At 33.5% G+C, this 14,652-nt stretch overlaps 1 protein-coding gene across 1 annotated transcript; it reads left to right on the top strand.

The window, feature by feature from the left end:
• The first annotated feature begins 8,030 nt into the window (after positions 1-8,030).
• On the top strand, positions 8,031-13,613 carry LOC110716814 (nucleolar and coiled-body phosphoprotein 1-like). Its single transcript, XM_021895456.1, has 6 exons — positions 8,031-8,496; positions 8,794-8,858; positions 9,400-10,084; positions 12,501-12,593; positions 12,723-12,784; positions 13,339-13,613. Exons 1-6 carry the CDS (start codon positions 8,236-8,238, stop codon positions 13,442-13,444), a joined length of 1,272 nt encoding a protein of 423 aa, XP_021751148.1. The 5' UTR covers positions 8,031-8,235; the 3' UTR covers positions 13,445-13,613.
• The last annotated feature ends 1,039 nt before the right edge of the window (positions 13,614-14,652 follow it).

Below are 14,652 nucleotides of genomic sequence, written 5' to 3' on the forward strand. Positions count from 1 at the left end.
ACTTCATACTACCCAATAATATGTTGGAATTATGGGGTTTGAAAATGAATCAATATTGGCTTTATACAATGTGTTGGTGTTAGTATCGCTTGAGCTCGGTAACAGCGCACAAGCTCCATTAGGTTTGCACCTTAGCCAACTACCTATAAAAAAGCAAAAATTTACGCAAAAATTTAGATTTTACTCCATATTACATAAAAATATCCGTCGGAAAAAAAAAAAAATAACTCCACTTTTGTTAGAAATAAAATATTTGGTTTCTTGCTCAAAACTTCCTTTATTAAGGTATTGGGGGTCAGTTTGATCCTTTAAGTTCTGATTTGAGGTTAAATTTTGAAAAAAATAATAATTAGAAATGCCTCGTTCTTTGTGCTAAGGAATACCTTGTTTTGTGTTGAACTTACCCAAAACCTTAATAGAGCAACATTGAGAAAGGGCTACCCTGTAGTTTCTATGCATACATCACCAAAAAATACATAAAGAAATACTTCATGCTCCGTACTATACAATAATTGTTATAACAAAAAGGCAAATTTGTCAATTATTACCGTGTATTAATGTCATTTTAAAAATTACTACCGTGTATTAAGAACCTTGTGACTTACTACCGCAAAAACTTTTAAAATTTTTATTTTACTACCAGGCTCCACTTTATGCCAATTATGATGCCACTTTTGACCCTTAACTCGCGTTTAACCCCTAGTTAAGCATTTAAACGTTTTAATAAAAAAAAATTAAATATCCTCTAACCCATGGTTACCCTCCCTAAGCCAACCCATTTTCTCTCTCTCTCTTCTACACTTTGACTTCAAACTCCATTAAAGAAAACTATGCAAGGTGACGATTAATCTACAACAAATCTTTTTCTTTGCTAAATTGACTACACAGAGATTTGAGCAATGAAGGAAAAGGGAGGGACCACTTATGGAGGAGGACCCAAAAAGAAAGAACTTATAATACCACGCATAATCAGATCTAGGTTTAATTCAAAGAAAAATACAAAAGCCCTATGTTAATCAACCAAAATCGCAATCCAAAAACCCTAAATTGCAAAACCCCTAAAATTCGATAAACCTTAGAATCGAAAACAGTAAAAGATTAATTTTTGAAAAGGAAATTAAACAAATTAAACGTTTATATGGATCAATTAGAGGATAGATGGGAAAAATTAATGAGAATTAGTGGAAATTAGGGATTTTACAAATGATGAAGAGGGAGAAAAAAAAATGGAAAATAGGGGTTTAGTTAAGTTAGTTATAGGGGGTAACCATGGGTTAGAGGAATTTTAATTTATTTTTTTGGACGTTTAAATGCTTAATCAGGAGTTAAACGTGAGTTAAGGATCTAAAGTGACATCATAATTGGCTTAAAGTGGAGCCTGGTAGTAAAATAAAATTTTTAAAGGTTTTTGCGTAGTAACTCACAAGTTTTTTAATTCGCGGTAGTAATTTTCAAAATGGCATTAATACGCGGTAGTAATTGACAAATTTTCCTAACAAAAACCAGATAAATTATTTGGCACTATTAGAAGTACAAATTATTAAAAAAAATCACAATATTTGATTAACTTTGACATGAAAAAAAAGATGGCATTATTAGAAATACAAATTATTAAAAAATCACAATATTTGATTAACTTTGACATGAAAAAAAAAAGAAATGATACACCAATAATAATTATTTAAATTTTATATTTTTTAGTTTTAAAAATTATCATTTGGAAAAATTGTAAATAACCACCCCTTAAAACTCCAATCTGGATTTTACCACATATTTTTTTGTTTATTTTAAATAACCACCGTTACAATTAAAAAAAATAAATATCACCACCTCTTAACTAAACCTTATCGATTTTTGTACTGAAATTTAGTTTATTAAGATTTTGGGGGTCACTAAACACCAAAAAAAACAAATTGAAAATGCCTCATTTTGAGAATTCCACAGAAATCGAGGTAATTTTCAAAATGCAAAATAAGGCATTTCTTATAATTTTTTTACCAATTCTGACCTCAAATTAAATCTAAAGGGCCAAGGTGACCCCAAAACTTTAATAGACCAAGTTTTGGCAAGAAAATCAATGTTTTTATTTTTAAAAATGGAAACTTAATGTTTAGAAGTGGTGAAATCTAACCCTTTTGCATTTTTGTGGATGGCTATTTAAAATAAACAAAAAAATTAGATGGTAAAATAAAAATTTTGTGTTTTGAGGGGTGGTCATTTACAATTTTTCCTTATTGTTTATTAGGAACAAATATTTGTAAAATATAATACATTGGAATAATCAAAACTAATTATTTTAGGTTAATGATATATGTAGCCCTTAGGGCTATAAATAAACATTTAATAACTTTCCTCATTTGATATTAATTAAGAAATGCATGACAAAATCACGTGCAAATCAGTGTAATTAATGTTATATTTTCATTTGTTTTTCTCATTTTTAGCTTCTTATATGTAGCCCTAAGTTGTATAACATTTTCCTTTTTTATTTATTTATTTATTTTTAGGAAAATCAAAACTGACTTTATTTTACTTATTTATCATTTTAATTTTTCTTTTTGAAACAACTTATCAATATAATTAGCTAACCCATGTATTCACAATAATGTTGAAGTTGGTTAGGAGTGTCTTGAAAAAAATTAACAACTAAGTGTTCTTGAGACTTATGAGTTATCGCCGGGACAAAAATTAATTTTTGATAAGATTACTATTTCTTTTAGTAAAGGCGTGGCAGATACTAGAAGGTCAGAGTTGGCTCAGAAAATGGGTGTTAGGGAAGTGGAAATTCATGATCACTATTTGGGGTTGCCGACGGTTGTTGGGAGGTCTAAAAAAGTGATCACGAAGGGGGTTAAGGAGAAACTTTGGAAGAAGCTCCAAGGTTGGAAGGGGATGGTTTTATCTAAGGCGGGTAGGGAGGTTATGATAAAAGTAGTGACCCAATCTTTTCCTACCTGTGCGATGAGTGTGTTTAAATTTCCATCCTCTTTTTGTGATGAGTTGCGCTCTCTTGTTGCTCAGTTTTGGTGGAGGCAAAAACAGGGAGAAAGGAAGATCCATTGGTTAGCTTGGAAGAAGCTTTGTAAGCCGAAGAATGAAGGGGGATTGGGGTTTCGAGATTCTAAATTGTTCAACTAGGCTTTGCTCGGTAAACAATCTTGGAGATTGATGATGAAGCCGGATAGTCACCTTGGCAAACTTCTAAAAAGTCGGTATTTCCCTAACTCTTCCTTTATGGAGGCAAGCTTGGGTTAAATCCTAGCTACACTTGGAGAGGCATTTGTGAAGCAAGATGGGTGATTCGAAGAGGTATGAGATGGTGTGTTGGTAATGGTGAATCAATTAGAGTATGGTCGGACCCTTGGATTCCGAATACTCAATCGCGTAAAATAATTTCGCCTCGATTAGAGGGTATAAAGATTTAAAGGTAAGTGACCTAATTGATCTTGTCAATTACTGTTGGAATTCAGACTTGGTTTCTCAATTATTTCTCCCATTTGATAGGATAGAATTTTAAGTATCCCGATTAGCTGTAGACTTCCTAAAGACACTATATGCTGGGATTTGAAGAAGTCAGGGGAATACTCAGTCAAGTCAGCTTACAAGGCTATATTTGGGGATGATTGGTGTAGAGAGGAAAACGCTCCGTCGTTTGGTTGGCAGCTTTGGAAGAGAATTTGGCAGCTGCAGGTTCTTCCTTGTGTTAAAATCTTTGCGTGGTGTGCTTGTCACAATGCTCTTCCCACTTGGGGTGGAATTAATTAGAGAGTCTCGTCCTATGATCCTACTTGTTCGATTTGTGGCAGAGAGGAGGAAACCACAATTCACGCGCTAAAGAATTTGCAAATTAGCGGTTGGAATTTGAAAATGCAGTAGCTATGAGTTTGTTGCTAATTTGAACTCACGGGTGGTCTCCGACTGGTGGGAAAGTTGTTTTGGTGAACTTGATGATGTGGAGATTGCAAATGTAATTATGCTAACTTGGGCAATTTGGAGCGCATGGAATAAATTTGTGATGTAGAATGTGGTTCGGAGCCTAATCAAGTCGTAAGCTATGCTATGAGGACTTGCAGTGAGGTTAAGGAGGAGGTGCAGAAGGCGATTACAGGGATGGGGGGGGCTGGCTTAACTTTCCCTGTGGTCTGGTCAAGGCCTGACGAGGGCTGGGGAAAATTGAATGTTGATGCTGGTGTTATAGGGGAGCTGGGGACTGGGTTAGGAGCTGTGTTGCGTGACTACAGTGGCTCGGTGCAAGGGTGTTCTGTGGTACAAGGAGCTGAGCGATAGGAGACAAATATTGCAGAAGATATGGCGATTTTTTGGGGCATGAGATTTGCGTATGAGCTGGGTTGGAGGAAATTAATTGTTGAAGGAGATTGTCTTGTTGTCATTCAAGCCTTAAGAAACAATTATGTAGGAGCAAGTTCTTTTCATTTAGTCTTAGAGGATATTGTAGAGTTGTCTTTAAAGTTTGATAGTGTTAAATTGTAACACCCTAGAAATTCCTTTCCTTTAAACTACCTGTATTGCCCTTTTTAAAATACGAAATAGGAAAATCTAAAACATTACCGCCACCGTGAAAATGACTAAAGCAAATATCAAAGACACACAGCGGAAGACTACTTTTTAAAAACCATTTAAAACAAGTCAACTTTTAAAAAGTCAAACGAAATCAAACTAAGTCAAACAAAGTCAACCTACAACTTGGAACTATTGTAGGCCCTTAAAACCAAACCAATATTTAAAACCTTTCATGTTAGTCTCATCAACACAATAAATATAATAGATAATAATCAAACAATTAAACACATCACATTCCTATAGGAACTAAGCATGATTCACTCTTCACTCATCCCCATCATGCAAATGCTTCGTCACTTGAAAAGCTCCTCTCTACTTGCCCCCACTACTCCCCATTAGGAGTGGGTCGTCCTGGGGCCAAGGTAAAGACAAGGCCAAACAAACATGCAAACACACAATCAGCAATGCTGAGTACATAAGCGTAATAAAATACACTAACATGCTTTTATCCTATCAACACACAACTTACCTTGTTGCACTTGTTCACAAGCATACAAGACACCCAACACCTAACTAGACAAATACTAATGTTCATTTAATTTGATTACGCATCGAACAGGTTTCCAACCAACTACCTGCCTCAATAAATTGAACACCCAACACCTAACTAGACAAATACTAATGTTCATTTAATTTGATTACGCATCGAACGGGTTTCCAACCAACTACCTGCCTCAATAAATTGAGGTAAACTACTTCAGAAGGTAACCGGGTAGGCAAATGTCACATGAAGTGACTGGACGTCTTGCGCATAATAAATAATAAAAAGGAAAATACAGCGTCCTATACTCCCAGTAGAGGTTATGGTCAAATATAAAGTCGCATAACTCCCCCCATATGTTCATACTCAAGGTATATACGTTCTAAGAGTTTTGGTGCGTAGTCTCTTTCACTTTACGTTATTTACATATTATTAAACTTGGTGATATCTCAAACACAACACAACCAAACATTATAGTTCATTCAAGCAATCAAACATACCAAATTTAATTATTGAATAATTAGTGACCACATAAATTTAATGTTGAACCCTTTTAAACTACCTCGGTGTTAATAACACCTTAAGTGCATAAAGCACTGCAAATCCTATCCCTCGGTGTTAGAAACACCTTAAGTGCATAATAAGCACCGCAATATAATTTATTCTTGTGTACTAAGACACTTAAATAGCTCCTTCCTCGTGCTTATAGCATCAATAAAAATTATATGAACCATAATAAAATTCCCTTTTTATATTCCAAACCAAATTAAACATTTAGTTTAATTAAACATGCTCTCTATCATGCCAATAATAAAAGTGTGGTTCATAACTAACATGCCTATATAATTAATTCCAATCACCAATTCACCATAAACAATTCATACATCACAAATCATTCACCAACATCAATCCAATCAACACATTCCATCCAACGCCTATCATGATACTACTTGGAATTAATTAAACAAAACCTAGCATGTTTCTATACACTTAAGCATTACCAAGTACGCGAATGTACTTTGAATATAATCTCAAAATTGTCACGACTAAATAAAATCACCCACTTGGAAGTCTTTTACAAACCAAAATTTTAAAGAAGTATTAATACCTCTTTCACACAAATTTCCAGCAATATATACTCTCTTTAAATTACTCATAAACCCTCTAAAATAATCTGAAATTTTATTTAAAACCCTTACTTTTATTCCCAATTAATGGGTAATTAATAATCCTTTCAAGAAACATAATTATAACTTATATATAATAAAAATTCCAGCATTATTAAAACTTATAAAATTGCTGTAATTTAGTTTAAAAATATTAATTTTAATAGTTTTAATTAACCACAATCAAATTCCATCAATAAACATTAATTTAGTTACTTAGGGTTTTCAATTTGGGACTTTGATTAAAAACTAAATCTGAAAATTATATTAAAACATTAATCCTTCGTTAAAAATCAAAAACTGCTCGAAAACCATATTTAGAGGCTGAATTTGGCCACGAGAGAGTGGTGCTCACTACCAAAGGTTGGTTTACACACGAAAAACACTAGTTTTTTTTTTTTTTTTTTTTTTTTTTTTTTTTTTTTGTAAAAATCGGACGAGTTAGAATCTAAACGTGATTAAAAATAAAGGGGAAGGGGAAAAATTAAGGAGAAAAGGAAATAAGAGGAGAGAGAGAATTTACCTTTGGGTGCACTCCACCTTAGGCATATGATGGGTATTTATACCCTCTCTCATAACCTCCTACTTACTACCCTTAATAATCCCTTTTTCTACTCAAACTAGGATTCCTAATCAAACTAGGATTTTGACTTTCTTTAAAACTTTGACTTTAAAAATAATCTTTTATAAAATAATATGCCCCAATATTCCCAAATCATAAATTAAAATATTTTCAAGATTATTAAATAATTAAAAATACACTTTTAATAAAAATCATTCTTTTTAAATTAATAAAAACCCTAAATAATTCATTTTGAATTATTTAAATACTTTTAAGAAAATACTTATTTAAATTAAAATACGTATAAAAATACGGGGTATTACGTAAATGGTTTTTTGTTAAGCGTGATGGGAATAGAGTGGCACACGAATTGGCACACTTCCAACATTAGAAAATTGGTCAAAGAGTGTGGAATAATGTAATCCCACCCCGTATTCTTGATGTAGCTTGCTCTGATTCAATGAACTAGTCCCTTTGGTGGGTTTTTTCAAAAAAAAAATAAACCTTATTTTTAAAAAAAAATCAACTAAAAACCTTTCTAAAATTTATAGAGTAAAAAAAAAAATTATATATATTAATTGCAGAGTTTTGTATTTTTTATTTTTAACTTTATGTAATTGATAGAACATGATTTATTTAATATAAAAATTTCAAATATAAAACCCTACCTGTCTCCTCTCTATTTTTTTTTCTAGGGTTCTTCAAAAACAGTGTTTCATAGGCCGAAAATAGTCAAATTTCTCTGGAAATTTGGCTAATTCTAACCCTTTCCCTTTAGTTTCTTTGTGTTATTGTTATGGAATTCAATAAATCTACACTATTTGAAGCTAGTAAGTACCCCTATAGTAGGTTCGAGTGTAGTAAGTGCCCCTTTGGTGGGCTTTGTTCTAGTTTTGTTTTTGTTTTTGTTTTTGTTTTTTGAGTTTAGTATGGTACAAGTTGGTTCATGGGTAAAAAATTGTGCGGGATTGAGAAAAAGGTTAATCCTTCGATTACAATCAAATGAATCAGAAGAAAATTTTCTTTACGACTACAACAGATCGATAGACCCCCTCGTCGAAAAAAGACTGTAAATCACAACGATATGAAAGAGGGTATGAAGAACGTACGATTTGCAATAACGATAGTAGCTCTGCTGAAAGGATGTTTTTATTTGATTCAATTGTCATGTATTTATTATTTAAATCTCTTTGTAGATGTCGTATTACTTTTTATTTATGAATTACTCTTTTATTTAAAAAAAAAAAATTATATAGAACATGATTTACTTCATGTTAAAATGGTAATAAGTGTGTCGTTATTCCCAAATAAAGGGGGTAATTTAAAAAAGCCAATTAGAAAAATTGAAAATCGGTAACTAGCACCGAAGAAACACCCTAAAACCCTAACTACTAGAACCTTCGTAACCCCCTCTTTCTCTCTCCTCGAGCGTAGCCTTAACCTACATGCAGGATTGTAAGAGGAACAACAAGAGCAGAGGAGAAGCCGCACCTCCCTTTTCTACTCTCTTCACCTCTTTCAAGCCTCGTCAAGTTATTCTAAATTCAATGTCTAACATTAAGCTCGATCACAAAAATGGCGCTAAATCCCTGATTTCACTTACTCCTGAACAGAGGAAACTTCTACTTCAATCTATTTGTCAATTTTTAGAACTTAATGGCTTCTCCAAATCTCTTAAGAAGTTCCACAAAGAGGCTGATATTGAGGTTTGGTTAAATTTTTGAAGCTTAATTTGAAATGGGGTTTGTTCAAATTTTTGTCTTTAATTTGCAAATTTGATTTTGGGGGATATTTGGAGCTTAATTTGTAGTGGGGTTTGTTCAGTTTTTTGTCTTTGGTTTGCAAATTTGATTGTTGAGTTTATTTTTGAGCTTAATTTGTAATGAGGTTTGTTCAGAATTTTGTCTTGAATTTGCAAAATTGATTTTGGGTTTTTGAAAAGCTTAATTTGTAATGGGGGTTGCTCAGTTTTTTGTCCCTAATTTGTGACTTCGAATTTGCAGAAGGAGAGTTGGAAGGGTTGTTTGCTCAATTTGGAAGAGATGTGTTACCAGTTTTTAAAGTTGAGGTAGGTTGAAAGTTACTTATCAATGTGAAATATTGCTAAGGTTTTAAAGTTGTTGCTCATTTCATGTATCATGATTTATAAATTGATTAATGTTGTCCTAGATTGCTGATGCTGGAATCGTATCGAAATGTCATTGGTTGCTATTGTCTTTTGGAAAATAATTGGGGGTGTTAAGGTGTTTAGTTGTAGTAGCTTTGTTTGTGTGTTCTGTTCTGTTTTACAGGAAAGATCACAAGAAAAAGTTTGTTATGTGTATTACAAGTCAAATTTCTTGTTTTGGCTGGTAAATTTATGTGCCTTTTGGTGTGGCCTTGTATGATCAATGGTCATCGTTGGATTTCGATAGCCTTTTGGATAAAATATGTTTCCTGCCCTTCTCACCTTCAAGGGTCTGTGTCTCCTGCTCTTGTTATTGTGGTTGTTTAGGCAGTTTGCTTGGTCAAGATTTTGTGTTTTCTGGTCTTGTTAACATGTTCGTTTAGTTAGTTTACTTGGTTCAAGAGTCTGTGTCCTAATGCTACTTGTGATCCGTTGTGTGCAGGGATGATGCTAAAGTTAGTGATTGTGTCACCAATGAAAAAGCTACTGACCAAAAGGATGGAAGTTTAAATGGTGTCGCATCTTTGGAAAAGGAAAATGGAGGTGATGAAGGCCATGTTGATGATGTTGGTGTAAAACAAAAGAAGAAAAAGAAAAGCAAAAGTGCTAGTGATTCTTCTGCTCAAATCGCCGAGGAAACTCACCCAAAACCCTTAGAAAATCCTGAAGACCTTTCTTTGAGTGTACCAAATGAATTTGAAAAGAAATCCAAGGACAAGAAGAAGAAGAAGCGTAAGGATGAATCTCAGGAGGAAAAGCAAGAGGACAAAGAAACATTAGAAAATTCTGATGTTACACACGAAGAGAAGAAAGAGAAGTCTAAAAATAAGAATAAGAAAGAAGATACTTTGATTCCCAATGGTTCATCTGTAGAGACTGCAGAGGTTGATAAAGAGAAAAAAAGTTCAAAAAAGAGAAAGAAGTCCTCAGCTGATGAAATTGAGACTGACTGTACTGAAAAGGCAGCACTTGATGACTCTAAGCGTAGGAAGATAGAGAATCTAGATCAATCAAATGGAACCATTCCTCCTAAAACACCTAATGGATCTGCCAATGGAGTCTTGGAAAACGGTGAAAAAGAATTGCATAAAAAGGATAAAACAAGGCAGCTCAATGGTTCTGCTGAGGTATGCATTCGCGACATAGTGCTTTCTTTGGCATTTGTCCTAAATCCTAATTCTTGATCTTAATTATTATATGATAAATATGTCTAATACATGTGAGCCTGACTGCTTGACCTAAGGAAACTTGGCAGCTTAACATTCTTGTTATACCGTGCTATATTTCTCTTGGAAATGCTTAGAATTGCAAGCTAGCATTTTTATGAGTTAAACTACAATATAAAGTGTATGCTGTGTGATATAGCAAATGTATGACACTACGTCATTTTTGTAACATTTCTCAAATTACCAAATTCCAGTTAGAAAATAGTTTATTATGGGAATGACATGGTGTAATTAATAGATCATGTCCAACACCATTTCCAAACAGAAACAAAACACATCTTGACATGACAAAAGGCTCATAGATTGCGGTATTGCCTGCTTCCTGTTCTCTTTTCTCCTATTAGGGAAAGTAGTCCCTTGAGAATTTGTGAAATTATATCTTTGATCTCTTGCCTAGAATAAGATACAAATATAAAAACTAGGGAAAGGGCAATATGAGGAATGATCTTAATGTTATCAGGATTAGAGCTGAGAGGTGTGACTAAAGAATAACAGCTAGTATTAGGGGAAACTCACATCTGTGATTGTGACTTGGTGGAAGATGCTTGATGTACTTGACTATGTTGCAGGGTGGTCTCAATGTTGTTTATATATATATTTGTTCATGACTGGGTTGGAAGAGTTCTCCAATTTAATTCAATCAAATAGTATGGAATTGATGTCGATTACTTTCCTTTCCATGTGTAGCTCACCTGTGTCTTAGGTTCCTACTCCCTATCTTTTTGAGAATATTATTTGTGTTCCATGGTTTGAGGAAAAAAGTCTTTGGATTGTGTAGCTAATTAATTGATTGTTGAAATCTCTTTTTTATGAGAATGCTACTGAGGGTGTGGAACTTAGAGGAGTTTGTTCAGATATGAGACACTACTCAGAGTAATTATTAGATTGGTGAAGCCTTGGGTGCAGTACATCACTAAAGACTTGAGACATCCCTACAATAGGTATTATAAAGCTACATATTGTGCTTGCAAAGGAAATGCTTGCATAATAAGATACCAGAAGTGACTAAATCATGTTTCCCTTGATTCCATCGTTCTAATGGAAAAGCACTTAAGAGATATATGAACTATTACTCTCTTTTTGCGGTTCACTGATTTTTGTATATGATGTGTTTTATTTTGAAGTATTTGCTTAAAAATTTATTTATTTTTCTTCATTGGGGCAGTGTCTGTCTATATAAGCTGGCAATGGTGGTCGGACATGACCAGTGGTGAGGCAAAGACAAGTTTTGGAGGGTGATGTATAAGATGGATTGCAACTTGCAAGGAGAGGGGGGAGGGGGAAAGGGGAAAGGGAGAAGGGAATTATTATTGTTTTATTTATTTATATATTATTATTATTATGATTTTCTCCCTTTGTCCTTTTAATTCACATGACGAGCTGTCTATTAATTTTTCTATTAGATGTCATAATTTGATCATTTCCTGAGTTGGTTTGATGGCGATGGTTCAAGTTTCATATGGTTGTAGGCTCAAGCATCAACATACTCTTCTTTTATCTTGTAATCTATTTGAACATGTGTGCATCTTATGTGGCACCTAAAAGTGGAAGGTGGACCATTGATAGTTTGAAGGAGCCACATGATTGACTGACCAAGCGACAATGCCTTTCAATATAAAGTACTTGCTCTGTTTCTAAGTTGATGCTATGTTTCTCTTTCACTCTTGTCCATACATTACTTTGACCTTGAAATCATGAATATCTTTTAAGGAATTATATGACAATTTATATTTTGATCAACAACAACAACAATTCCCTTAGTCCCTTAATGATTTGGGGGCGGCTAACATGAATTGCAAAAGGAACCGTCCGAAAAGGAAAAAGAGCATAACAAGATAATCGGTTGAGTTAAAGTTTGAGAAAAAAGTGTGTAAAGTAAGAAACAGAAAGAGTGTAAATAAAATTTATGAGAGTTTTAAAGAGTGGTAAATGAATAAAACGGAGAGAAAAACCTGTGAGTTCAAAAGATATTGGGGTTAGGCTGTGTTGGAATGAAAAGAAGTTACTGAATAGTTCTTGATTTTGCCATTCTAATAGGTTTAAATTATATTGGGGCTAGGCTGCTTATATTTTGAATCTCTTAGACTTCATCTCAACTAGACTTATGCTGGGTGTTGTTTATTTGAACTTACCTTTCACCAGGATTTTTATTTGTATTGGATCCCCTCCCCCCCTCAGTCCTATATATAATTATATATCATCCGTTCATCACTTGATCTGTGCACAGAAGAATTGATATGCATGTGCTGTAATTCTACTCCCCATCAAATGTTGTATGATTGAACCTAAAACTGATGGTTTAAGCTTACTTTTGCAGCCAAGAACTTCTGCAAATGCATTCCGGAGGGTCAAAGAGGAGGAGGTGGAATTTGTAGATGAAAGGCTTCAAGATAATTCTTATTGGGCAAAGGTCTGGTGATTCAGAATTATTCTTTTAATCTTATTCTTTTTCTCTCTTTTTAATTTGGACCCTTTAGAGTATGTGATTCTTACAAAGTATCTGCAGTGTGTCTAAACACCTTCCCCATGTTGTTTACAGGATGGTGCAGATAGTGGCTACGGTGCCAAAGCACAAGAGGTTTTGGGGCAGGTTAGAGGAAGGTAAATCCCTACTCTGCTTTTCTATTTACATTGGAATGCTCTATTTACCTCGCAGGCTCATACTATCAAGGATTATATGCATTATGCTGGTGTCATATTTCAAGTTTCAACTGCTATAAAAATTATAATGAATGATAGTTAAGAGTGCCACTTCTCCCCTATCCTCTTTAGTTCTGTTGCTTTTTAATTATGAGAATATTGATTTGTGAATGCCCGTATTTTCCATTCAAGCTAAGTCATTGAGTATCGACTTGTTTGAGAAATAACTCCAATACCTTTTCTGTTTATGTATCCTGGACTCCTATTTCCTTGAGTGACAATTTTATTCGCAACGTATTTACATATTTACTCCCTTGCTGGAGTTTTGTGAATTGGTTTGCAACCAAACAGTTTTAGGGTGCATTCTCTTCACCTGAACTTCTCAGAACTTTAGACCTGATTTATACCTTGTTTAAACCTGATTAGACCTTATGCATTGGTGACTTCAAGAATTTTGAACAGTATGATTATGTTTTACCATTTATAATGATTTTTTTCCCCTAAATTCTTGATAGGGATTTTCGCCATGAGAAAACCAAGAAAAAACGTGGAAGCTACAGAGGAGGGCACATTGATCTGCAATCTCATTCAGTTAAGTTCAATTATGATGATGAAGAATGACACTCGCCTCAATGTTCTTGAATGTGGACTACATCTGGGCGAATTTTTGGTCGAACGTTTACGTATTATTATTCTTCATATTTTTTTATAACAATTAAGGATTATTTGTTGGTTGTATTTGGTTATTGGCATGATATAATTGATATATATCTGTTTCCTAATTCTTATATCTCTCATTTTTGTTTTCCTACATCTTCATATTGATCTCGTCAAATGGACTTGTGCTACTTATCCTATTCGAATCACCCACTGGGCACTGGTCACTGCAATTCAAACTTTATACAGAATTGAATGGCTCAATTTGTCTAATAGCAAATTTGGGGGTAATACTTAGTCCAGCACCGTGATGTGGCTACTAATCCGTGCATAAGTTATAAAAAAAAAAAAAAAGTACCAGAACTCTTATCAGTAGGATAAGTTTATAAAATTTATCACATTTATTATATTGTCTACTTTGTTTAGATAGTCAGTTTGATTCATGTCATTAGTTATATTTTATATTGTCGTTTAGTAGTATTAAAATACTGTCATTCCGTGTCAAGTTATTGTCAGTAATAACCAGAACTTTAATATTGTCATTAAGTTTAACTATATTGTCATATTACTTAGGATTGTCGATTTGGTATCAGAGCCATACTGTTATTAGTAAGATATTAATTACGTAAAACTGAAGAATTCTAGACCATATATTGAGTGTAAGAAACCAGAGTTTAAGCACTACTATCACATTCTTGAAAATAGTAGTAATTTTAGTTCAGTCCTTAATTATTACCTCCATTACATATTAGTTGCAATTTTGGGGTATTATTTGTGAGACATAAAATATTTCAAATTTGCAACTAATATGTAACGGAGGTAGTATATTGTAGATCAAATTGGTGAACTTAAAGTAGAAGTTGATAGCTATATTGTCGTTGTATGAATATTGAAAATAAGTTGTTAGCAACAACTTCTGATATTAATAAAAATTTAAGCGAGCTAAGAGAACAAGTTAATTAAGTACAACTTGCTCAAACAAACGAAGTTAGACATCAGTTTAACAAAGAAGTATCACCTAATAAGGAAAAGATTGTTCCTTATAAATATAAATATCCTTTTCAAAATTTAGATAAAAATAAGAAGTTTTTTGTAACACTCTCTAAAAGAACCACTAGTGAAAAGGAAAAGAACAAAGAAACTAAAGATGAGCCATCATCTTCAGGTGAAAA

The sequence above is a fragment of the Chenopodium quinoa genome, unplaced genomic scaffold (assembly GCF_001683475.1).
Source record: "Chenopodium quinoa cultivar QQ74 unplaced genomic scaffold, ASM168347v1, whole genome shotgun sequence".
NCBI classification, from domain to species: Eukaryota; Viridiplantae; Streptophyta; class Magnoliopsida; order Caryophyllales; family Amaranthaceae; genus Chenopodium; species Chenopodium quinoa.